This window comes from Chiloscyllium punctatum, chromosome 8, assembly GCF_047496795.1.
Source record: "Chiloscyllium punctatum isolate Juve2018m chromosome 8, sChiPun1.3, whole genome shotgun sequence".
NCBI lineage: Eukaryota > Metazoa > Chordata > Chondrichthyes > Orectolobiformes > Hemiscylliidae > Chiloscyllium > Chiloscyllium punctatum.
In genome coordinates this window covers 92,001,750-92,028,524 of record NC_092746.1, presented here as the reverse complement: position 1 = coordinate 92,028,524, position 26,775 = coordinate 92,001,750, and the positions used below count along the sequence as shown (strand labels likewise).

Below are 26,775 nucleotides of genomic sequence, written 5' to 3'. Positions count from 1 at the left end.
TCAGGCACTCCAGCCAGATGGCTTCCTGTTAAATCTTCCCCGTATCCGCTTTAGAACAATCACATTGTCCCATAATATGGTGACCAAAGCAACATACAAAACTCCAATTGTGGCCAAACCAGCTTTTTATATAGTTCCAATGTAACTTCCAGCTACGATTCTGTTTTCACATTTGCACCTCCTTTAAGATATATTTTGTTTCTTTTCCTGTCTCATTATTGTGCCCTTTTATATTGCACTACTGTACCTTTCATAATTTTTTTTCAGAACCTTTCAGACCCGAGTATTCGTTTTGGTCCGGTGGCAGCCCATTGCTTGTGCAAGCTCAAGATGTTTAATGCTTTATGAAATACATGATGAAAAATCCAAGTGAGAAGGGATTTCGCTCAACTTACATGGAGTGTACAATCCATGACAATTGACCCCACAGAATGCAACATTTAACTTAGTGCATTCAAGTGTCCATAGCTGTACTTATTCCTACAAATTCTAGATTACCTTTCAAGCCAGTGCTACCTACTCATTCATTCAGGTAGGAAGGCCACCCAGAGCCAACCTTTTATGACAGACTTAATCTTTAAAAAAAAAGGTGTCAATAAACCAGATAGTTCAGTTAAACATCAATACAATCATAACGTACTGAGAAGCTTCCCAACCTGAGGATTCCTTTTAGGATCAACACTGGATTGACTCAGGTCCAATCTCTTTCGTAATCATGGAGACCACTGAACCCCTGCTCACGATACAGTCATTAAATAGTTAATAAACAATGGACAAGTTCTATTGCAGCTCAAAGTAATCAGAAACAGAGTGATCAGCAATAATTCACAGTATTGTAGAAGCAGCCTGAACACCAACCTGTTATCTACCTCCATGGATGCTCACTATATCCTATCAAACAATGTTCTAGCAATTTAGCATGCAAACTTGCAACAGAAACTGCCTTGTGCCTCTGTAGCTCAAAGGAAGAAAGCTATATAAGCCTGAATAAAATAAGCCTGCTGTATACATGACCTCCCTAGCTTTAAAGCAGCTGTCACCCCCCCCATGACTGAGCCAGTCCACGCAAGACAGAGGAGACAAAACTCATCATGTAAAAACAGACAGAACTGCAACCAAGAGCAGTTGCTTCTTCCTTTTTCTTAAAAACTAACAGCCCCTTTCACCAGGAACACAAACATTAACAGCAGGACTGCTATTGACCAACAGAACCAAAAAAATCCCATTTGTTTAAACTTGTTTGAAAAAGATTGTGATGGAATGTGGATTCTACCACCTCCTATACATTCCAAAAGAAAACCTTAAATTTTTTTATTTCTGACTGAACTGTATTATGTTACATTATTGTGAAACAGTTAACTTGACGAAGCAGAACAAAAACCATGAAAATTTATTAAAAAGTAGTATACACATTCTGGGCTAATTATTGAAGTCGGATCATTTATCAGTAAATAAATAACAGAGAAACACAGATCAAAATTGTTCCCATTGATACCTCTCAGAGATGCCCCAGGGTATTTCAACAACTAACATGACTGACTCAGGCAGCTCAAATGGAACAGCTGTTCTTCCCCCCCCAAATGTGTGTTATTGTATACATGACTCTTTGATAGCTAGCACCAGTAAAATGACAGCTGACAGCCATCTGACTTAAAACAAGAAAAGCAAAGTCACTCGACTTTCTTCTGTATCAATGTTCATGCCCATATATCCTTGGAGAGAGAGAGCACATGTCCACCAGTGGCCTTGAGGCCTTCAGGGAGACATAAGCATCAGAGGGGATGGATTACATCATTCCTCCCTCCAATGTTATTTTGATTCAATTCCCTCCCATGTTCCCATACCTTTTTGTTCTCTCTCAGCTATTATGACACTAATTAATTGTTCTTAAAAGCAAAACAATTTCTTAAGCAGTTTACAAAAACAACCAATTACATAAAACATCCTATCTGACCTGATCAGGTGTACCCAAGAACTCTGTGGGAAGCGAGGGAAGTGTTTACTGGGCCTCTTGCTGAGATATTTGTATCATCGATAGTCACAAGTGAGGTACTGGAAGACTGGAGGTTGGCTAATGTGGTGCCACTGTTTAAGAAAGGAGGCAAAGACAAGCCAGGGAACTATAGCCCGGTGAGACTGACATTGATAATGAGCAAGTTGTTGGAGGGAATCCTGAGGGACAGGATGTACATGTATTTGGAAAGGCAAGGACTGATTCAGGATAGTCAACATGGCTTTGTGCATGAGAAATCATGTCTCACAAACTTGATTGAGTTTTTTGAAGAAGTAACAGAGGATTGAGGAGGGCAGAGCAGTAGCCGTGATCTAAATGGACTTCTGTAAGGCATTCAACAAGGTTCTCCATGGGAGATTGGTTAGCAAGGTTAGATTTCATGGAATACAGGGAGAACTAGCTATATGGATACAGAACTGGCTCAAAGGGTAGAAGACAGAGGGTGGTGGTGGAGAGTTGTTTTTCAGATTGGAGGCCTGTGGCCAGTGGAGTGTCACAAAGATCAGTGCTGGGTCCACAATTTTGTCATTTATTTAAATGATTTGGATTTAAACATAGGAGGTATAGTTAGTAAGCTTGCAAATGACATCAAAATTGGAGATGTAGCAGACAACGAAGAAGGTTACTTCAGAATACAATGGGATCTTGATCAGGTGGGTCAATGGGCTGAGGAGTGGCAGATGGAGTTTAATTTAGATAAACGTGAGGTGCTGCATTTTGGGAAAGCAAATCTTAGCAGGACATATACACTTAATCGTGTAGGGAGTGTTGCTGAACAAAGAGACCTTGGAGTACAGGTACATAGCTCCTTGAAAGTGAGTCGCATGTAGATAGGATAGTGAAGTCGGCGTTTGGTATGCTTTCCTTTGTTGGTCAGAGTATTGAGCACAAGATTTGGGAGGTCATGTTGCGGCTGTACAGGACATTGATTAGGCCACTGTTGGAATATTGTGTGCAATTCTGATCTCCTTCCTATTGGAAAGATGTTGTGAAACTTGAAAGGGTTCAGAAAAGATTTACAAGGATGTTGCCAGGGTTGGAGGATTTGAGCTATAGGGAGAGGGTGAATAGGCTGGGGCTATTTTCCCTGGAGCGTCAGAGGCTGAGGGGTGGCCTTATAGAGGTTTACAAAATTATGAGGGACATGGATCGGATAAACAGACAATTCCTAGGGTAGAAGCCCAGAACTAGAGGGCATAGGTTTAGGGTGAGGGGTGGGGGAGGGAAGATATAAAATAGACCTAAGGGGCAACTTTTTCATGCAGTGGGTGGTATGGGTATGGAATGAGTTGCCAGAGGAAGTGGTGGAGGCTGGGACAATTGCAACATTTAAAAAGGCATCTGGATGGCTATATGAACTGGAAGGGTTTGGAGGGGTTTGGGCTGGGTGCTGGTAAGTGGGACTAGATTGGGTTGGAATGTCTGGTCAGCATTGATGAGATGGACCGAAGGGTCTATTTCCATGCTGTACATCTGCATGCCTTATGATAAAAGAATGGTTAAGAACCTGAGAATCCATCATTTCACTCAAAATTAAGTGCAGCTCAGCACTGGATTATCTGTAGTGCAAACGGTTTAAAGTACAAGCCCCTATGAGCAAGTAGTAGAAAGGTCTTTTTGCATCATTACCATAGCTGAAGCATTAGTATTTAAAGTCTCAGGAAAATACGAATCATTCCACTTAAAATGCTGTAACGTACACAACAGCAGGCCAAGTTCTGGAAAATGGGATGAAGCTAGATAGCTTTTATTATATGATTCCTATGGTATAAATTTCTATGACTTTATTCCAGACGGTAGCATTTTCTTTTAAAATTGGATAATGCGTGTGGTCACTTCATCCTACTCATGAGAGACAGCACAATGACTTAGACAAGTGCCTGCACTTCATACTCACTGCAGGTACAACAATCATACTTCACCCTTGCCCTTGTGGCTTTTTCCTTTTCCTAGTTTTTGCACAGTTTGGCAAGTATGTAAACAGCAAACTTAAGCTGAGGAATAGAAATGGCAGCAACTGGTGGTGGTGGTGAATCGTTCCAGATGGTTGCTTCATTCAGATATTCAAAAGCCCTTCTTCAGCAATTTCAGCACATAATCATGATGAACACTTCAGTATGGTGTTGAAGGTGTGCCATCTTGTTGGAGGTGCTGTCTTTCACATAATGAATAAAGATTCTATATGTATTTATATTAATATAAAACAAGCCTTGCCACTACTCTATTGAAAGAAGAAAAGAGGAGTTTTTCTGGCATCTTGGTATACATTTTGATAAATTCCTTCAGTATCATTTCAAAACAGATCTCTGAACCAGCATACTTGCAATAAAGGAACTACGCAAAAGACAAATTTAGTATGTGTCGTGTTGATAAGGACAAATCAGATGCAACTTAAGACTGTAAATTATTCAGGTTCCTTTTAGATATCCTTTGAGAGAGCAATCACCCAGGCTTTTACAATTCACATTCAAAACCAGATGGCCAAAAGTCACCAAATCACATAGGTAAGCTCAAAGATCAAAAAAAAAGGAAAATGACAGCACAGGAACAGACCCTTCAGCCCTCCAAGCCTGCGCTGATCCTGTTCCTCCATCTAAACCTGCTGCCTATTTTCTAAAGATCTGTATCCCTTTGCTCCCTGCCCATTCATGTACCTGTCTAGATACATCTTAAATGACGCTGTCGTTCCTGCCCCTACCACCTCTGCTGGCAACACATACCAGGCCCCACCACCCTCTGCGTAAAGAACTTTCCACTTATATCTCCCCTCAACCTTTCCCCTCTCACATCTAATGACTTTTTGTTGCAAATTAATGGAGTTTGGATAGATGGACTAAATGACGAGAACGAGGGTAGGTCCGATCAAGGACAGTGGTGGGAGACTGTGTATTGAGTCGGAAGAGATAGGAGAGGTCTTGAACAAGTACTTCTCTTCAGTATTTACGAACGAGAGGGACCGTATTGTTGAAGAGGAGAGTGTGAAACGGACTGATAAGCTACAAGAGATACCTGTTAGGAAGGAAGATGTGTTGGACATTTTGAACAACTTGAGGATAGACAAGTCCCCCGGGCCTGACGGGATATATCCTAGGATTATGTGGGAAGCAAGAGAGGAAATTGCAGTACCGTTGGCAATGATCTTCTCGTCTTCACTGGCAACTGGGGTGGTACCAGGGGACTGGAGAGTAGCGAATGTTGTGCCCCTGTTCAAAAAAGGGAATAGGGATAACCCCGGGAATTACAGGCCAGTTAGTCTTACTTCTGTGGTAGGCAAAGTAATGGAAAGGGTACTGAGGGATAGGATTTACGAGTATCTGGAAAGACACTGCTTGATTAGGGACAGCCAGCACGGATTTGTGAAGGGTAGGTCTTGCCTTACAAGTCTTATTGAATTCTTCGAGGAGGTGACCAAGCATGTGGATGAGGGTAGAGCAGTGGATGTAGTGTACATGGATTTTAGTAAGGCATTTGATAAGGTTCCCCATGGTAGGCTTATGCGGAAAGTCAGGAGGCATGGGATAGAGGGAAATATGGCCAATTGGACAGAAAACTGGCTAACCGGTCGAAGTCAGAGAGTGGTGGTAGATGGTAAATATTCAGCATGGAGTCCAGTTACAAGTGGAGTTCCGCAGGGATCAGTTCTGGGTCCTCTGCTGTTTGTAATTTTTATTAATGACTTAGAGGAGGGAGTCGAAGGGTGGGTCAGTAAATTTGCAGATGATACAAAGATAAGTGGAGTTGTGGACAGTGAGGAGGGCTGTTGTCGGCTGCAGAGGGACTTAGATATGATGCAGAGCTGGGCTGAGGAGTGGCAGATGGAGTTCAACCCTGCCAAGTGTGAGGTTGTCCATTTTGGAAGAACAAATAAGAATGCGTAATACAGGGTTAATGGTAGGGTTCTTGGTCAGGTGGAGGAACAGAGGGATCTTGGGGTCTATGTACATAGATCTTTGAAGGTTGCCACTCAGGTGGATAGAGTTTGTAAGAAGGCCTATGGAGTATTATCGTTCATTAGCAGAGGGATTGAATTCAAGAGTCGTGAGGTGATGTTGCAGCTGTACAGGACTTTGGTTAGGCCACATTTGGAGTACTGTGTGCAGTTCTGGTCGCCTCACTTTAGGAAAGATGTGGAAGCTTTGGAGAGGGTGCAGAGAAGATTTACCAGGATGTTGCCTGGAATGGAGAGTAGGTCTTACGAGGATAGGTTGAGAGTTCTCGGCCTTTTCTCGTTGGAACGGCGAAGGATGAGGGGTGACTTGATCGAGGTTTATAAGATGATCAGAGGAATAGATAGAGTAGACAGTCAGAAACTTTTTCCCCAGGTACAACAGAGTGTTACAAGGGGACATAAATTTAAGGTGAAGGGTGGAAGGTATAGGGGAGATGTCAGGGGTGGGTTCTTTACCCAGAGAGTGGTGGGGGCATGGAATGCGCTGCCCGAGGGAGTGGTAGAGTCAGATTCATTGGCGACCTTTAAGCGGCATTTGGATAGGTACATGGATGGGTGCTTAATCTAGGATAGAAGTTCGGCACAACATCGTGGGCCGAAGGGCCTGTTCTGTGCTGTATTGTTCTATGTTCTATGTTCTATGGCTTCCTTAGTCTTTTTTATTATCTTGCAATCCAGTCAGTTAAGCAGCCATGTGCCAAATAGAAGTGGAACTTTTTGAATTCACTTGTGGGATGTGGGTGTTGCTGGTTGGCCAGCATTTATTGCCCATCCCTGGTTGTCCTTGAGGTGGTGTTGGTGAGCTGCCTTCTTGAACCACTGCAGTCCATGTGCTATCAACCTACAATGCCTTCAGGGAGAGCATTCCAGGATTTTGACCCAGCAACAGTGAAGCAACGGTGATACATTCCCAAGTCAGGATGGTGAGTGGCTTGGCGGGGGGGCAAACATGCAAGTTGTGGTGTTCCCATGTATCTACTGCTCTTGCCTTTTTGGGTGGAAATGATCATGGGTTGGGAAGGTGCTGTCTAAGGACCTTTGGTGAATTCCTGCAGTGCATCTTGTAGATAGTACAAATTGTTGCTGCTGATTGTCAGCGGTGAAAGTATTTATGAACGTGGTGCCAATCAAGCAGGTTGCTTTGTCTTGGATGGTGTCAAGCTTCTGGAGTGTCGTTGGAGCTGCACCCATCCAGGCAAGTGATGAGTTTTCCATCACACTCCTGACTTGATTCTGGTAAATGGTGGACAGACTTTGGGGATTTGGCGGGGGGTTTACTCACCACAGACCTGCTCTTGTGATTGCTGTTTATGTGGCGACTCCAGTTGTGTCTCTGGTTAACGGTAACCCCAAGGATGTTGACAGTAATAAACAATAACATAACAACAGTTGTTGAATAATTCAAACTTGACCATGGCAACCATTGTTGTATCAAATCACTTTTTTATACTCATTATTTAGCTTCACTGAGGTACTAAAGAGTAGTCACTGTTTTCTTAGCTTTATTTCACTATGGATCAATATGTTCAGGAAGGAAGTGTTTAAAAAAGATCTGATCATTTTAAAACAGACAACAGAAATATATTAAAGAAGTCGAATAAAAAGGCTTTGGCAAAAATTAAGATTACAATATACAATGAGCAGCAATTTACAAAAGCAACTTGAACAGCAAAAAATTCAACTGTATTTTGAGATATTTCCAATCAGAATTCCTTAATTCCTACTCTTTGGACAATGTGATTACGTGGGAATTTTTATTCGGTTTTAACAGTCTGCAAGGTGGAGATTTTCTCCATTTTGTTGATTGTATTTGTAAACTTCCAGTGAACCAGAAGAGGGATACAAATTTGTATTTTGTTACTGGAAAAATAGTCAGTAATTCTGGAGTTACAAACAGACAGCTTTGAAGTCCTGGCCAAGATGCATCCAATTAAGACAACTTGAGTTTATTTACATTCTTTATGAAGAATTCTTCCTCCTTAAGCTAAGCAGACATCAATTTAGTTGCACATTTCAGACAAGATATTTTTGCGAATACAGAACTTGTTGTTTATTAGATGGTTAGATTACAGTGGACAAACCAACTGTTCTATATGACCTCAGGTTGTTTTGCAAAGGAATATGCTTCAGCTCCTAATAGACCAAAACCAAGTAAAAGGTGAATTGTAATTCTACATAAAGGAATATTTTAAATGCAGAAATAGAAATGTGCATATGTCACTGGAAAAACAGCAGAATTGTGACATTATATGCCCAACTAATACAAAAGCTGTGCTGACCAGTCAGGGATGCAACAGAATTTTCTACACTTAATGTTTCAAGGAGTCTGTCTTCTTTTACTCAGGTCCTCATCTATGCCAGCTTAAACTAGCAAATAATGGCAACAATTTCCCAAATATCAAAAATATTACAACATACTGTCCCAAAAATTCATTTTTACTTTGACGATGCACCTGTTGCTAGTAAGACGTGAGTTCACGATTTATGAAATGGAAGCAAATGAAGGAGGAGTTGAAAGAGACCAGATTAAAATAACAGAGAGCAAATTAAAAGCAGAGCAAGTATAGTTCAGCAGAAGTAAATGTTCAAACACAGATAGATATTTTATCCTACACTTGATCAATTTGATTTCTTTACCTTTGATACTCTGAGCAAGTCCTCACATGAAAACCCCAAAATTGACAATTAACTGATTTTTATTGTAAAATTCATCCTTGTGTCCTTTCCAATAGATTATGTCATTTATATATTTTGTAACATTTCGATATTCTGCTTTGTTGATTTGATTGAAAACTATATGAAGCTTGCCATCAATTGTTAAAAACAGAGCAAGACTTAAGTCAAAAATATAGTTTTACAATAGCTTCTACAATTCTGTTACTTATTTTTCAAACAAGCAATTCAATCATTTGCTTCCAGCCAACTATATGTCATTTGCAGATTATAAATTAACTTGTAAAACACAAGGTAGCAGTGGCAATTTTCCCACTAAGTCAGTACTATTCACAGTAACTGAGTGTAATTGTAGGAGTAACAAGGGATAGGTAATGACTGAAATCAGCTTGTGACAGCAGTAAAGAGTCAAATATTGTTGCTTGACAAAATCTAGAGGTCCCTTCTTAATAGCACTGCCATGTACCTGAAACAGAAGACTGCAGCAGCTCAAGCTAACAGTTCACAGCTAACCTCACAAAGATAATTGGAGCTGGACAGCAAAGGCTGTCCTGGCAAGTGATGTCCACATCCCATGAAAGAGTAAACAATCTCAGTATTGTTTTAAATTTAGATCTGCCATCAGCACTTCTTCAGCTCTGTGGGATCATACTGTTAAGAGTTGCCTCTCATTTCTGAAACCTAGACTTCCAGAGCAGACTCAGAAATGATCACTTGAAGCTCACCATGAGCTAGAACAGAACTCTTATCTTTTCCTACAGCCTCGGTCAACACTAGTTTAGGATAACCCCAGTTAAAACCATAAACACTTTTATTCTACACTAAGGGAAATCATACCAAGCACCAGTTATGGTGAGAGACATTTAATTCAACTGATATATCACACAGAATGAAATGAGAGAACAAGAATAATGTGTCACCTAATCAACCAATTCCTTTCCCTTCAGTCCTACAGTCCACAATAGTATCTCTCACCAGGCAAACTTTGGTCTTTTATTTTAAGATCTTCTCATAGCACTTTGCCATCCAAATGCTGCCCTTTTGCCATTTTTATTTTAAAAGGATGAGCTATTCATTGAATGATTCCAAATGTTCCACAATTAAATTCTCAAGTTTTCAGCTCTGTTTTCTTCACACAGACTCCAACCAAATGGGAATTTGCATAGACCCAGAAACTTGCAAAGCCTTGCAACTCTTCTCATCCTCCGTGTTCACCCAGACCTCCTTTGTATACATTCTTAGTTCACTTAATCCAGTTAGATGGGTTGCCACTTAAACCTATTAATGCTGTTTTGATGTCTACACATTTAAAAAAAACACAAGACATGGCTACCAAGTGGGCTTTTAGTCAAAGTGACCTACCTCTCCCACCATAAAACTGAGGTGCACTGGCTTAATTTTGACTTTGTCAAATTCATGGAATTGTTATGGCAACAAGGAATATGAACAATTGCTAGAATTTCTAATTATTTGTCTTCTATGAGACTTTTGCGTCAGAAGGGGCAATTAATAACATAACACATCTGCAAAGGTACAAGAACAATAACGTTATAGAAACCTCAATCTAAAAGCATGTTTTTAAGTAAGCCCAATTTGGGTTTTGAAAAAAAGTGGTCAAAAATTCTAGAAACAGGATCAATAAAATGCCAGGCAAGTGGGCTATATTTCTTGAGAGGCTATAGTTTATTTAAATGGTACACATTTAATACTCTTACATAACTCAGATTAAATAATGATGATAAGAAGTCAAAGTTTAAGTCTCTCTATTTGAATGCACATAGCATTTGTAACAAGATAGATGAGTTGATAGCACAAATACAAATAAATGAAGAGAACCTGATGGCCATTTTGGTAAGGTGGCTGCAGTGTAACCAAGACTGGGATCTCAAATATTTAAGGATTTTTGATGTTCCTGATGAACTGGCAAAAAGTAAAAGGAGGTGGGGTGGCCCTGTTAATAAAGGATTTTTCAGTGTGGTTATGACTAGCGAGGTCGCTACAATAGATTGTGATGTGGAATCAGTTTAGTTGGAAATAAGGAAATGCAAGGGAAAGTTGTCACAGATGGGCCCCCGAAGAATTGGCTCTTTGTGGGATAAAGTACAAATCAACAAATTCTGAAGAGGTGTAAGAAGGACAATATAATTGTCATGGGTGATTTTAATCACTGGACTGAACAAGTCAGATGGGCAAGGGCAAGATAGGAGACAAACGTGTAGAGTGTATCAGAGACTGCTTATAAGAGCACTGCATTGCAGAACGTAACCAGGAACAGGTTATTTTAGTACTAGTAATGGAAGATGGGATTAAGGGGAGATGTTGTAGTTCAGAATCGTCTTGGAGGTAATGATCACAAAATGATAGGATTTCAAAATAAGTGATAGTAGCATGGGTCTCAAACCAGTGCCCTCAATTTAAATACAAACTTAGAGTTATGAAGAAAGAGTTGTCTAAAGCAGGCTGGGAAAATAAAATAAAGGGAAGTCATTAGTTAAGCTGTGACAAACATTTAAGCAGATATTTCATAATTTTTTTTAGAAAAATTATTGTGGTCAGAAAGACACACTGAGTGAGAATGATGAAAACCCACGGTTAACAAAGTTGGTCAAGGGTTGTGTCCAATCAAAAACTAAAGCAAACGGAGCATCAAAAACTGATGGTAGATTGGAGGATTGCATAAGCTTTTGTAAAGGAACTAGCAGTGGATGATCCTGTATGGGCATACAAAAATAGAGTAGCTAACCTAAATAAGGAACCCTTGGGGGTGCAAGTGAAGAATTAAGAGGGAAAAGGAAAATAATTCAAACCAATTTTTTGCATCAGTCTTCACAGTGGAAGACACTACTAACATCCTAAAGATACAGACAAGAAAGATGCTAAAGGGAGGAAAGATCTTGCAACAAACTCTATCACAAGGGAAAAGTTTAATTACAAACCAATGGGACTGAAACCAGACGGGTTACCGGGACCTGACGGCCTGCATACTTTAAAGGGAGTAGCTGCAGAGATATGGAGGTATTAGTCAAAATATTTCAGCACTCACTGGATTCTGGGAGGATTTGAGCAGATTCGAAAACCACTAATGTGACGCTCCTGTGCAACAAATGGGGGAGACAGAAAGCAGAAAGCCATAGGCAAGTTAGCTTAAAATCTGTTGTTTGGAAAAATGTGAGAGTCCAATTTTAAGAAAGGATGAAAATATGCTAGATCGTTCTGCTATAAGCATTCTTCTAAAGCATTTCATTAAATCAAACACACTGTACCGCGACTGGTCAACTGGGGACACTGTTTCTAAAGTGCAAACTGTTAAATGTATGTTGACTGTAATGCAATTACAATCACCAATGCTAAGCACCGTTTCTAAAGCGCAGTTAGGGCAGCACGTTAGCTCAGTGGTTAGCACTACTGCCTCACAGTGCCAGGAACCCGGATTCAATTCCTGCTTCGGTCTGTCTGGAGTTTGCTCATTCTCCCAGTGTCTGCGCTGGTTTCCTCCGGGTGCTCCAGTTTCCTCACACAGTCCAAAGATGTGCAGGTCAAATGAACTGGCCATGCTAAATTGCCCATAGCATTAGGTGCATTAGTCAGGGGTAAAATATAGGGTAGAGGAATGGGTTTGGGTGGGTTACTCTTTAAAGGGTTGGTGTGGACTTGTTGAGCCAAATGGCCTGTTTCTATAATCTCGTGAATCTAATCTAATCTAAATATGGGCCAAGTGCTAGAAAGTAGGCTTAGGTGTAGATAGGTCAGCACAGACCTGATGGGCTTAAGGACCTCTTCTGTACTTCATGATGTTGAGACTCTATGTGGGAGGGTATGTTGTGATAAGAACATAAGAAATCTACAAGGGGATATAGATAGATAGAGTAAGTGAACAAAACTTGGCAGATGGTGTCTAATATAGGAAAGTGTGCAGAACTGTTTCCCAAGTCCATTACTGAAAGATATGGGGGTAATTTTTATAATAAAAGGTTGTTGTGCTGTAATGCACATTTCATCAACAAAAATTCATTGTAACATGATTGACGAATTTAGGGAGCTGTTTCTACAGCATGAACTTTTAAAATATGTGTTCGCTGTAATGTGATTACAGCACCAACACTAAGAGCTGTTTCTAAAGTCTGATTTTTCTATACGACAGGGTTGCTCAAGAACACAACCATCATGTTATAGAAAAACTGACTCTACTCCCTAATCCTAGGCTCCTCAACGAGTAGGAGCAATTTCTCCGACTACTGTATCTGCTGCCCATAATATCTTGAAAATTTTGATCATCCCACCCCTTACATCTACTAAATGCAAAGGCATACAACCCTTACTTTCATACTTGCTTCTCCTAATTTAACAATTGGAGTTCAGCTCTCACTCTGATAAATCTAGGCTGCACTTGCTCCAAAGTTAATATTTACTCTAAGGTGTGATGCCCAGAATTCCTCACAATACTCCAGGTGCTGTTTAACTAGAGACTTCTACAGCTGTACCACAATTTCTATTCCCCTGTATTTGAATCCGCCCAGCATTCCATTTCTTCTTATTCATTCTTTCATGGGATGGGAGAGTTGTGGGTTAGGCCAGCTGTTAGTGCCTGTCCCTAGTTGCCCTCAAGAAGGTGGTGGTGAGCTGCCTTCTTGGGCCACTGCAGTTAATTTACTGTAAACTCACAATTCTGTTTAGGAGGGAGATGCAAGACTTTTACCCAGCAACACTGAAGGAACAACGATATATTTCCATCGTAGGAAGTATGCGGCTTGGAGGGAAATTTACTGCTGATGGTATTCCCATGTATTTGCTGCCTTTGTCCTTCTAGATTGAAGTGATCATGTGTTTGGAAAGTGCTGTTTAAGGAGCCAGGTAGAATTTCTGCAACGCATCTTGTTACCTTGCATACAGTGCTGCTGCTGCTGAGTGTCAGTAGTGGAGGGAGTGAATGATCATGGATGCAGTGATGATCAAGCAGGCTGCTTTGTCCTGGATGGTGTCAAGTTTAAGTGTTTTAGCAGCTGTGCTCATCCAGGCAAGGGGGGAGTATTCCATCACGCCCCTGACGTGAGACTTGTAGATGATGGGCAGGCTTTGGAGAGTCAGGAGCAGAGGTCCATGATTCTTAGCGTGACCTGCTCTTGCAGCCACAGTATTGAAATGGCAAATCTAGTTCTTTTTCTATTTGATAGTAACTGCCAAAATGTGGAGGATTTCCACGATGGCAATGCCATGAATGTCGAGAGACAATGGTCTCATACTCTCTTATTGGAGATGGCATTTCATTTTTGTGGTATGAATACTTAGAACATAGAACATAGAACATAGAACAATACAGCGCAGTACAGGCCCTTCGGCCCTCGATGTTGCGCCGATCAAAGCCCACCTAACCTACACTAACCCACTATCCTCCATATACCTATCCAATGCCCGCTTAAATACCCATAAAGAGGGAGAGTCCACTACTGCTACTGGCAGGGCATTCCATGATCTTACGACTCGCTGAGTGAAGAACCTACCCCTAACATCAGTCCTATATCTACCCCCCCTTAATTTAAAGCTATGCCCCCTTGTAATAGCTGACTCCATACGCGGAAAAAGGTTCTCACTGTCAACCCTATCTAACCCCCTAATCATCTTGTACACCTCTATCAAATCACCCCTAAACCTTCTTTTCTCCAAAGAAAACAACCCCAAGTGCCTCAGCCTTTCCTCATAGGATCTTCCTACCATACCAGGCAACATCCTGGTAAACCTCCTCTGCACCCGTTCCAGTGCCTCCACATCCTTCCTATAGTATGGCGACCAAAACTGCACACAATATTCCAGAAGCGGCCGCACCAGAGTCTTATACAACTGCAGCATGACCTCAGGACTCCGGAACTCAATTCCTCTACCAATAAAAGCCAGTACGCCATATGCCTTCTTCACTGCACTATTTACCTGGGTGGCAACTTTCAGAGATCTGTGTACATGGACACCAAGATCCCTCTGCTCTTCCACACTACCAAGTAGTCTACCATTAGCCCAGTAATCCATCTTTTTATTACTCTTACCAAAGTGAATCACTTCACACTTAGCTACATTGAACTCCATTTGCCACCTTTCTGCCCAGCTCTGCAGCTTCTCTATATCCCGCTGTAACCTGCCATATCCTTCCTCACTGTCTACAACTCCTCCGACTTTCGTATCATCCGCAAACTTGCTCACCCAACCTTCTAACCCTTCCTCCAGGTCATTTATAAAAATGACAAACAGCAATGGTCCCAAAACAGATCCTTGCGGAACACCACTAGTGACGGCACTCCAAGATGAATCTTTGCCATCAACTACTACCCTCTGTCTTCTTCCAGAGAGCCAATTCCTAATCCAAACCTCCAACTCACCCTCAATGCCATATCTCTGTATTTTCTGCAGTAGCCTACCATGGGGGACCTTATCAAACGCCTTACTAAAATCCATATATACTACATCTACCGCTTTCCCCTCATCTACCTCCTTCGTCACCTTCTCAAAGAATTCAATAAGGTTTGTGAGGCACGACCTGCCCTTCACAAAACCATGCTGACTATCCTTGATCACATCATTCTTATCCAGATGTGCATAAATCCTATCCCTTACAATTCTCTCTAAGACTTTGCCCACAACAGAAGTGAGACTCACTGGCCTTGTTGCCACTTGTCAGTCTAAACCTGGATATTGTGCAGATTTTGCTATATCTGGCCATGCTTCAGTACCTGAGGAGTTGTGAATGGTGCTGAATATTGTGTAATCATCAGCTACATTCCCACTTGAATTTATGATGAAGGAAAGGTAAATGATGAAATAGCTGAAGTTAGTTGGGTCAAGGACACTATCTGAGGAACTAGAGGCTTTTGTGGTGTAGTGGTAGTGTCCCTACCTCTGAACAAGGAAGCCTTGGTTCAAGACCCAACTGCTACATGGGTGGGCAATAACACCGCTGAACAGGTTGATTTGAAAATATATCCTGTGGAATCAGAGGCTCATGTTGCTCAGGTAACAGTATTTCTATCTGTGGACCAGGAAACCTGAAGAGGTTGCTTATGAAATATCTACAAACTGTAGCTGCAGCCTTGGTTAAGATTTCTTGCAGGTATTCAAGGACAACAGAGCGATTTCCCATATCCTGCCTATTACCTGCCCACCCTTCCTCCACTGAGGAATTAAGGGACTGTTATGGTGCAGTGGTTGTATCCCTATATCTGGGTTAAGAAGCCAGATTCAAGTCTCACCTGGTCCAGATGTGTGTCAAAACATATCTGAATAGGCTGATTAGAAAATATCTACCTTGAGGAATTCTTGCAAAGATGTATTAGAGCAGAAATGACTGACCTCCAATAATCACAATAGTCTTCTTTTGTGGTAGGAATGAATGCAACCAGCAGAGATTTTTCCCTAACTTTCAACTACACCAGTTTTGCCTGAGCTCCTTTCTGCTGCACTTGGTCAAACGCAAACTCAATGTCAAAGGCAGTTTTCTTTGGAACTCAGCTTCTTTGTTAATGTTTGAACCAAGGCTGTTCTGTGCTCAGAGGCTGACTGTCCTGGCGTAACTCAAACTGAGCGTTAGTGAGTATGTTATGCTCACTAATCTGCTGAACAAGAGCTGCTTGACAGCACTGGTGATGACACCTTTCATCACTTTACTGATGATCAACAGTATTCTGTTGGGACGGTAATTGGCTAGATTGGATTTATCCTGCTTTTTGTTTACAAGACGTACCTAGGAAACCTTCCACATTGTCAGGTTGATGCCAATTTTGTAGCTGCACTGGAACAGCTTGGTTCGGAGTACAACATGTACTGAAGCACAAGTCCTCAGCACCACTGCTATACTTGTCAGGCCCTCTAGCCCCTGCAGTATCCACTAGCTGTTTGTTGTAATATGGAGTGAATTGAATTAGCTGAAAACCAGTATCTGTGATGGATCATCTACTCAGTACTTTTAGCTGAAGGTTATTGAGAATGTGTCAGCCTATTCTTTTGCACTAATATGCTGGGCTTCCCTCATCAGTGAGGATGGGGATATTTGTGGAACTGCCCCCTAAAGTGAGAGGTTTAATTGTCCACCATCATTTATGACAGTACTTGGCAGGACTGCAGAACTTAGAACTGATCTGTTGGTTTTGGAATTGTTCTCTCTATCACTTGCTGTTTATGCAGTTTGGTACGCAAGCAGTCCTGTGTTGTAGCTTCATCAGATTGGTACTGAACACTAAGGTATACCTGGTGCTGCTCCTGGCATCCACTCCTACATTTGTCATTGAACCAGAGAGATGATCCTTTGACTTGATGGTAATGGTGGAGTGGGATATATCCCAGGTCAGGAGGTTGTAAATTGAGTTGGAGTTCAAGGTGGCTGCTGATCATCCCCAGTTTCAAGTTGTTAGATCTGTTCCACTAATCTTGTCTTTCCTGAACTTGGTCACAATACTTTGGGGATCTAGTCTCCGCTATTTTTAGTTTTTCACTCTCTGAAGAAGAGTCATACCAGACTCAAAACTTTAGCTCTGTTTCTCTCTCCACAGGTGCTGCCAGACCAAATCTCCAGCATTTTCAGTTTTAATTTCAGATTTCCAGCATCAGAAGTATTTTAATTTTTATTTGACTATTCTATCGCTCTTAGTCTCAAAGTGGATAAATGACATTTACCTATATCAACATTTATTTGGGAAAATGTTTGTGCGACCCTTTCACTAACGTCAATTAGGGAAGGAAGCCTAGCATTTGCCTATGTTCCTAGGTTATGCCTACATGCGACTCCATTCCTATCGTTGTGTTCAACTCTTTACAGCCCTCTGAACAAGCCATTTAAATAGACCATTGTCATTTTCTCTTAACAACAAGGAAAGGCAATAAAACGCTTCTATAACAACAACACCCTCACCCGAGGAATTAATAAAAAAATAAAACAATGCATATGAAGATCATTTCCTTCAACTGCTATGAGAAACAACATTGTTAACATATGCAGGATGACTTGTTCAGGTCAGCATTTCTAGTGAAATGGTCAAACACAAAACGCTTGCAATTTTACTACAGACACAGACAGGAAATGTTCCCACAGTTGTTTACAATCTCAGCACAGATCAACTATAAGAAACCAGCTCCACTGATCTTTCACAGGATTGGAAAGCATATTTTGCTCACACATTCAATCTAACTGAAAATTTATCAGAAGGAAAAACATTAGCACACAAAATGTGGACAACATACACATCTAAATATAGCTTTAAAATCACAAGCATACAAGTCATTAAAATAGAAATTTGTAGCACTTATATCAAGGAACAAAATACATTATTGCATTTTAGGGATCCAATTACTATATCTAAAATCTCAGTTTTACCAAACCTTAAGTGAATTTAATACAGGTACATATGGGAAAACGTTTATGGTTTATGGCTCAATGTGGTCACCCCTGGGGTAACAGCCAAAAGGAAGGGGAAATAGGATGGAGGCAAGCCACTGATTTCCTTCCACAAGTCAAAAAATGTCAATAGAGCATGTCAAAACATGCATATGTTATGGGAACCCCTGTAATTCCACCAAAACCAGGCTGAACTCCAGAACTTTACCTCTATCCTCCCTCGTACTTCACAGGAAATGAAGTCTGGGTTCACAGATAAGGGAGAGTTGTTTTGTTAAAAAAAATCCAAGCGATCATGTGCCAGAGTATCCTTAACTTGCATGCTTAGTCAAAAGATGTATTCACAGGAAACAGCATGTAAGCTGTGGTCTTAGAAAGCATATCTTTTTCTATCCATCAGACCAGTCGTCAATTGGCAAGTTAAATAATAGGAATGCACTACAATAAGAAGAAAGTTTTAAAATGTATAGATTAAAAGGGTGAACTCCTAAAGTTGGTGCATTTCTTATACTGCAGTTTGAGAGAGACTGGGGAATAACCTTAAATGACACTGTCTTCAAAAACAAAAGTATGCAGCAAAGCAATCATTCATTGTGATGCCAGATGTGGAAAATAATGAATCGACAAGCTACGTCAGTACCATATGCCTGCACATAGATCTTAACTTTTTTAAGTGAAAACAAAAGCCTTATTAAAAAAAGGTTTCAATCCTACAAAGTATTGATTGTTCCAGTATTTACAGTACCTCAATTTAAAAGAGTAGAAACCGTTGCATTGTACAATATGTAAGCCAAATATTTTCTAATAAGAAATGGTTTGTAATATTTAAAAACAGGACCTATAAAACAAAACCTTGGAAATTAGGTCTCCTATTTCTGCAATCTTAACAGCATATGATCAGGAAGGAGGAAACAAGCAAAATTTTGTTTCCTTTCTCTGGATAGTAGTTATATTCAAGTGAACATCCTGTGTTTCTGGAATTATGTATAACAGCTATTGTAATACTGTAATAAACCTATGTGTCTATTACATCACCAAGATAATCACACAGCATCATTCTCAGGGCCATGCAGATACAAAAAGCACTCAACTATACAATCCATTTTGTGGACCGAATCATTGAGAACAATGCTCAATCCAATTTAAGTAGTTATGATTAGCTGTCATTAGTTCCTTTGCCTTCACTAATCACCAATACAGAATTTTTCCTAATTTCTGCTCCATAACCCTCAGCTCCATCCGGTGCACCAAAGCTTGCTTCAATAATTCTCTGTTATACCTTTCTTCAAGGCCATTTAACAATAGTTCTGCATAGATAATGCTCCATGCCAAGACTGAATAACACCAGTCAGTTCCCTAGCCCATTTCACCTGATGTACTATCAGACTTTGAAAACTCATGGTCAAGTAGACATTGCAATGATATTACTGCTATTGAAAAGACAGGAATGCAGATATGGTAAAAACAATGACTGCAGATGCTGGAAACCAGATTCTGGATTAGCGGTGCTGGAAGAGCACAGCAGTTCAGGCAGCATCCGAGGAGCAGTAAAATCAACGTTTTGGGCAAAAGCCCTTCATCAGGAATACGATTATGCAGATATAATCTGATCCTATTAAATGGCAGAGCAGGCTAAAGGGGCTGAATGATCGACTCCTGTTTGTAATTCCACCTGGTCAACAAAATTACTTGCAACACTTGCTGCTTGATTTCTCAGTTTATATTTATTGATATTTATACAGAGTCTCTCCAGTCCCTCCAATGATTTGCCCCATATTCTCAACCTGTGTCTGAGTCCACAATTCTTAACACAAACAGCATGCACACATTGGTTCCCACTTGGATGAGAGAGCAGGATGTTTTCTTCAGCTATCTGAAAGCCTCAATGCTGCATGGTCAACAAAGGGACAGAAATTAAGTACAGCACAAGTGTGCCAAGCTTAAAAGAGAGAAATAATGACACAATGAAATGGAACGCTGGAGAGATGTTTAAAGCAAGACAAAAATAATAGTAGCAAGGAGATACTTGTCAAAAAGTAAATGTGAGGAAAATGTTACAGACAGGAGAAAAAGACAAGGAGATGGGTGAGACAAACAGTGGACTACACACAATGACAGTAAAATCCTAGAAGTAGAGATTGAAACTCAAGCAAAAAGGGAGTTACAAGAAGAAAAGCTTTATGACATTTTTATGGGTTTTTGGACAGCACAGCTGCCCAAAATCAGCTGGATTTTAAAAACAAAAATCCTGTTTCATCCAACACGTTTAGATTCTAATATAACCCCTCTAGTTAAGACCTCAGATACATGAGAAAGTTTCTGCGGCGGGGGGAGGGGAGAAAGAGTCGGGTAAAGAAAGGCAAGAGAGGGGGACAAACGGACCAAGTTAAAGGCTTAAGTTACAAACAGATGGTGAATACTGGTTCCACGTAAATATGTAGCGAACAACAGAAAGATAGCCTGTAGATTAAAAGGTTGCTGAATCCAGCACCATCATCTCCTCCACTGAAAGCAGCACCTTCAATAACATTGAAGTCGCTGGTGAAGAAACGTGCAAAACCAACAAAAACACACGTAACATCAGACTTACCACTTGTAGAAAAAGTACACGGGAACGAGCGTGTCAACACAACGGACAATACACGCAAACCCCTGCAGGCTAATGTGCAAAAGTAGAAGTGCGTGCAGCAGAAGTACATTCACATCCTCAGGGATTTCAGAGCAAAGTGTCAAGCTGAGGACCACATGGGAATAGTGTCAGCCTGAAGTTGTAACACATACAGTCCTGTTCATAGAATAACCCCCACTTCTCCGCGCCCCCCCCCCCAAAACAATGCCCGCCTGCCCCCGCAGCACGGTGGCTATAAAATAATCCAATTATTTTTTTTCCACAACACCACACGTTTATTTACATCTCTTGTGCAAACGGCAACAAATGCATCGCGTGTAAACATTTTTGAAAGGAAATAAAACAAAACTTCATGAAGAATCCTACCTTCCGGTTACAGCCCAATCTTTGGAGAGTTTTGTTTTGGGGCAAAACAAAATGAAATTACTGACGGTTCAGGAGGCAGCGGCTTTGCTCTGTGGTGGTCGTCACCATGATTATTTTCTCATTCAGATGGAGGGGAAAAAAATCCCCACACACTTCAACTCGCTACCAGAAATAATAATGTGTCCAAAACGAGAGAGCTGTCAAAGAAGAGGAGGGAGAAGGAGAAAGAGGGAGGGGGAGCGGTGCAACAATGTGTCTGTCGCTCTGCAGGACAACTTCGCTCTTAAGAGCGCGCCGCTGCTACTGCCCACTTATCCCGCAAAGGATACTTTTCAGATCGTGTCCCTCTCAGTGTAACCCTGCACAAAGCCCTTCACTTATTCTCCTTTAACAACTTCCGCTACTCCAACACACACACACAGGCGGAGAGGGAAAGAAAACTAATTAATTGCACCGACTTCACAACAAAAAAATCAAACCCCAAAGAAAACAGGGGAGAGACGGGGACACAATTCTTTCTCGTCTCTGGAGGTGTCCGACCCACAGTCCAAGTCTAGGCCAGGCGGGTTTTTATTCATTTTTTTTCAAAAGTAGGTAAAGTGAAGCCGGTGACGAACCGACACTTCCGGACGACGTGAGGCAGGCAGCTCTGTGTCTCTCCCCTCTCTGCTGCCAAGGGTGTGTATGTCTGAATGCAGCTCCGGGAGCACTGGGCTCGCTTTTAATCATCTGCAACAAAACGCATTTTGAACCTCAAATGTCGCCCAGAGAACATCAAGACAAACGTAACAAGTAACGTTGATAATGTTCTCACATCGTAACGGTTGGAAGCAATTACGAACTGCTTTTCAAAGTTTGAGGCGTTTCTGTACATGCTTTTCGGTGACGGGGTGGTAGTGATAAAGGTGCCCCTAGTTTGTAGATGATGCCCACATGAGTTGGTTATTTCCAGCAGGAGGTGCTCAGAAACAGGGTGGATGTAAATCCCTCTCTATCAAGGCCTGGGAGTTGTCTGAGGCCTCCCTTCAAAGGAACAAAACCGAAATTGCTGGAAAAGTTCAGCAGGGTCTGGCAACATCTGTGGAGAGAAACCAGAGTTAACGTTTTTTTGGTGGAGTGATCCTTCCTCAGAAGTCCCTCCAAAGGAGCCTTGAGATAGACTGGAGTCTTTGATTGGAGTTGATTTTCTAAGTTTTTCTTGCTGGCCATCTCTACATCAATATTTAAGGTATTAGTAATTAGAACCTAAACTCACTCTCCACCTGGCTAAAATGACCCTCCATAAGGCTACAGATTGAGAAACTAGTCAAAAATCAGCAGAGCTGTTCAGGTCCCTGTGGTGTAGTCAGAATGGCTATTCAGCATGCTCTAAACACGAAAGAGGAGAAAGTGAGGCTGGAGATCAGAGTCAAGAGTGTGGAGAAGGTCAGGCAGTACCCAAGGAGCAGGAGAATCCACGTTTCAGGCATAAGACTGGTGGGGTGGGGCAGGGGGAGCTGAGCGATAAATGGAACACGAGTGGAGTTGTTGGGGAAGGTAGCTGAGAATGACATTTGTAGATGAAGGTGAGAGGTCGGAGAGGAGGGTGGAGTGGATAGATGTGAAAAGTGATGGACAGGTCAGGAGAGCGGTGCTGAGTTAGAGGCTTGGGACTGGGATAATGTGGGGCGAGGGGAAATTAGGAAACTGGTGAAATCCACATTGATCCCATTTGGTTGCAGGGTTCCAAAGCGGAATATGAGGCGCGCTTCTTCAAGTCATTGGGTGATAACTCCGTGGACCTTTTCCTGCAACCGCAGGAAGTGCAAAACCTGGGCCCACACTATTCCTCTCATCTCCATCCAAGGCCCCAAAGGATCTTTCCACATCCGACAGAAATGTGCCTATAACTCCAACAATGTCATCTACTGTATCCAGTGCACCTGATGTGGTCTCCTGTACATCGGGGAGACAGGACGCCTACTTGCAAGTTCGATTTGGGACACCTGCACCAACCAACCCCACCGCCCTGTGGCTGAACACTTCAACTCCCACTACCACTCTGCTAAGGGCATGGAGGTCTTGGGTCTCCTCCATCACCAAACCCTTACAACCTGATACTTGGAGGAAGAATGCCTCATATTCCACCTTGGAACCCTGCAACCATAGGGGATCAATGTGGATTTCCCCAGTTTCCTCATTTCCTCTTCCCTCACATTACCCCAGTCCCAAGCCTCCAAACAAGCACCGCCCTCTTGACCTGTCCATCAACTTTCCCATCTATTCGCTCCATCCTCCTCCCTGACCTATCATCTTCTCCTTCACCTTCACCTACCTATGGCATGCTCAGCTACATTCCTCCCCAACCCCACCCCCTCCCATTTATCTCTCAGCCCCCTGACCCACAAGCCTCATTCCTGATGAAGGGCTTATGCCCGAAACGTCGATTCTCCTGCTGCTTGGATGCTGCCTGACCTGCTGTGCTTTTTCAGCACCACATTCTTGACCCTGCTCTGATTGTAGTGCTGCCTGTTCACCGTTAGGCACATGGAAATTTCCTCCAATTAAATATTGGGAAGATTGAAGCAATTGTCTTTAATCCCAGCACAAACTCTGCTCCCTAGCTGCCAACCTCACCCTTCTAACTGGCCACTTGTTGACACTCAGCCAGATTATTTGATTTGAATAATTTATTATCACATTTATTTATTACAAACCAAATGAAATTTATTTAGTGTCGCTTTGAATATAAAGCCAGAAAAATAAAACAATAAAGTTCATTTTCTAATTTTATCTCAATAAAGTTAGGTGGTCATTGGAACAGCTTCTGCATCAAGCTCAGCCATGGGGGTGGATCCGCGTTCCTTCTTTCCAATGCCTCAGATTCATGTTGTTAAATCCACAACACTGCTGTAACCTCACTTCATTGTGCTACTACCAATTGAACAAAGAATCACCATTCTCTGCGGCCATCTTGCCTCCACCAACGCTGTCGCCATGAGGTTTGCGCTTGTCCAACCTTATCGATAACAGCCACCACTTTTCCGCAGGGTTCTGCACTGGGACCAAACTCACCGCTATCAGACACCCAGGCCTGGCCGCAGTCCTGGAGCCTCGGCTCAGCCTGCGGGTGTGGGCCAGGGGACTAAGCCTGTGACCTGCTGTTCACTTGCCGGGAGACTTCGAGCTAAGTTGGAGCCATGGCTGTCTCGTACTTGGCATTGCTGCAGCTGCTACTGAATGCTGCCTCCTTCAACATTTACTTGGCCATGCTGCTCCCTAGGCCCACTCTTACCAATTCCGCCGCTGATATTGCTGAAACTACGGCAAAAAGGTAAGAAAAAAGAACTTAAAAGAAACCAGAAGTATAAAGGAAAATAAAATTGAAAAGCAGGTGAAGGTGAATGAGCTCCAGGCTCAGTAGCCTAAATGCTGCCACTTTCCCTCCATCATACTGAGCTAGAAACTTGTAACCTCAGAGGAGTATTTGACCGTGAGCAGACCTGCTGACCACAAATTCATCCTATGATCAAGACTGCCTTCCTTCATCTCCATAGTGTCACTGATGTTGAGACCATCACTATTTTTCTTTTATTTTTCTCGTTTTCTGGTTTGGAATTGTAAATTGCAGCTGAGAATTGAATTTTGAACAGCAACTTGTTAAAAAAAAGAACAAAACAATAGATGTTTACTATTAGAGCTGGTCTAGAATGATAATCTATGTTAATTACTGCTCCAAGAACACTAGACAAACCAGCACTGATTATGCTCAGAGTGTTGGGTGTTGAATTGGTCAATCAAGAAAATACTGGTGTTGGCCAGCCTACCACAGAGAAAGTTGAGGAAAAAAGGGAAACCAAAGAGCTAGCTCTGACTAGGTTTGGGAAGGTGGCAGTTTTATTTTGGAAACTTCTAGACTGAATGGTGTTTTTGGCCTTTAGAGCTAATTGAATAGAGTATAAAGTAGGGTAGTACAGTTATTAGTGAGATCACACATGGAGTATTGTATACAATTTTGGAGCACTTCATTGAAGAAAGATGTATTCAATTGGAGATAGCTCAGAGGAGAGTCACAAGATTGATTTCATAGATGAGGGGCTTGCCTTATGAAGAGAGATTGAGCAGTTTAGTCCTTTCTTATCAGAGTTTAGAAGAATGTGGGGAGATCTGGTGGAGGCCTATAAGATACTAAAGGCAAGTGACAAAGTTGATTAGAGAGGATATTTCCTCATGGAACAATCTAGAATGAGAAGTCCATAGTGAGAGTGGCACAGTGGTCAGCACTGCTGCCTCACAGCTCCAAGGACCTGGACTCAATTCTATCCTTGGACGACTGTCTGTGTGGACTTTGCACATTCTCTCTATGTCTGTGTGGGTTTCTGCTGGGTGTACCAGTTTCCTCCCACAATCTAACGATGTGCAGGCTAGGCAGACTGTCATGCTAAGTTGCCCCGTGGTGCTCAGGGTTATACAGGCTGTGCGGTTTAGCCATGGTAAAATGTGGGGTTATGGGGACAATGCAGGGTTCTGGGATCCTCTTTGCAGGATCAATGCGGACATGATTGGCCAAATGCCCTCTTTCCACACTGTAGGGATTCTACAAAGTCATAATTCTATTTTGAGGGGTGTCAGATTTAAACCAGGTGGGGAGAATTTACTTAGAATCCTACAGCACAGAGACAGGCCCTTTGACCCAAACTGGTCCATGTGACCAAAATGTCCATCTGCGCTAACCCCATTTCCCTGCACTTGGCCCTTGGTGGTGGAAAAGCACAGCAGGTCAGGCAGCATCTGCGAAGCAGGAGAACCAGCCTCAGGCAACTGTCTGTGTGGAGTTTGCACATTCTCTCCGTGTCTGCGTGGGTTTCCTCCGGGTGCTCCAGTTTCCTCCCACAGTCCAAAGATGTACAGGTCAGGTGAATTGGCCTTGCTAAATTGCCCATAGTATTAGGTACATTATTCAGAATGAATGGGTTTGGGTGGGTTACTCTTCGGAGGGTCGGTGTGGACCTTTTGAACTGAAGGGCCTGTTCCACACTGTCGGGAATCTAATCTAATGTAATCAATGTTTCGGCATAACCCCTTCATCAGGCTTATGCCTGAACGTTGATTCTCCTGCTCCTCAGATGCTGCCTGACCGACTGTGTTTTTCCAGCAACACATTCTCGCCTCTGATCTCCAGCATCTGCAGTCCTCACTTTCTCCATATCCTTCTAAACCTTTTTTATCCATGTATTTGTCCAAATGCCTTTTAAATGTTGTTAATATACACACCTCAACCACTTCCACTGGTAGCTCATTCCATATGCATACCACCCTTTGTGTAAAAGAAAAGTTGCCCCTCAGGTTCCCTTTTACTCTTTCCCCTCTAACCTTAAACTGATACTCTCTAGTCTGCAATTCCCCAACCCTGGGAAAAAGACTGACTGCATTCACTCTATCCATGCCTGTCATGGTCTTCGAGAAGACCTCCGCTCAGTCTCCTATGCTGTAAAGAAGGAAGTTCTAGCTTGTCCACCCTCTCCCTATTACTCAGACTATTGAATCCAGGTAACTTTTTGTAAATTTCTTCTGCACTCCTGCCAGTTTAATAACATCCTTCCTATAGCAAGGTGACCAAAACTGAGCACAATACTCCAAGTGTGGCCTCCCCAACATCCTGTACAACTGCAGCCTAACTTCCCAGCTTCTATACTCAATGCCCTGACTGATAAAGGCGAGTATACTGAAAGCCTCCATCACTGCCCTGTCTACCTGTGACTCCACTTTCAGAGAACTATGAACCTGAACTCTAA

The 26,775-nt window shown here is 42.0% G+C and overlaps 1 protein-coding gene across 6 annotated transcripts in view; it reads right to left on the bottom strand.

Moving 5' to 3' along the window:
* Positions 1-21,658, bottom strand: part of svila (supervillin a) — a 340,124-nt gene extending 318,466 nt beyond the window's left edge. For 2 of the 6 annotated variants that reach the window (XM_072576065.1, XM_072576066.1), the window contains exons 1-2: positions 21,002-21,657; positions 20,597-20,740 (exon numbers count right to left, since the gene is read on the bottom strand). In XM_072576065.1, coding sequence (XP_072432166.1) covers positions 20,597-20,705 — 109 coding nt within the window. In that variant the 5' untranslated portion in view covers positions 20,706-20,740; positions 21,002-21,657. Of the gene's footprint in view, positions 1-20,596; positions 20,741-21,001 lie in introns of all 6 variants that reach the window. The other 4 variants (XM_072576064.1, XM_072576070.1, XM_072576069.1 and 1 more) reach the window with 4 other exon arrangements.
* Between the last annotated feature and the right edge of the window lie 5,117 nt (positions 21,659-26,775).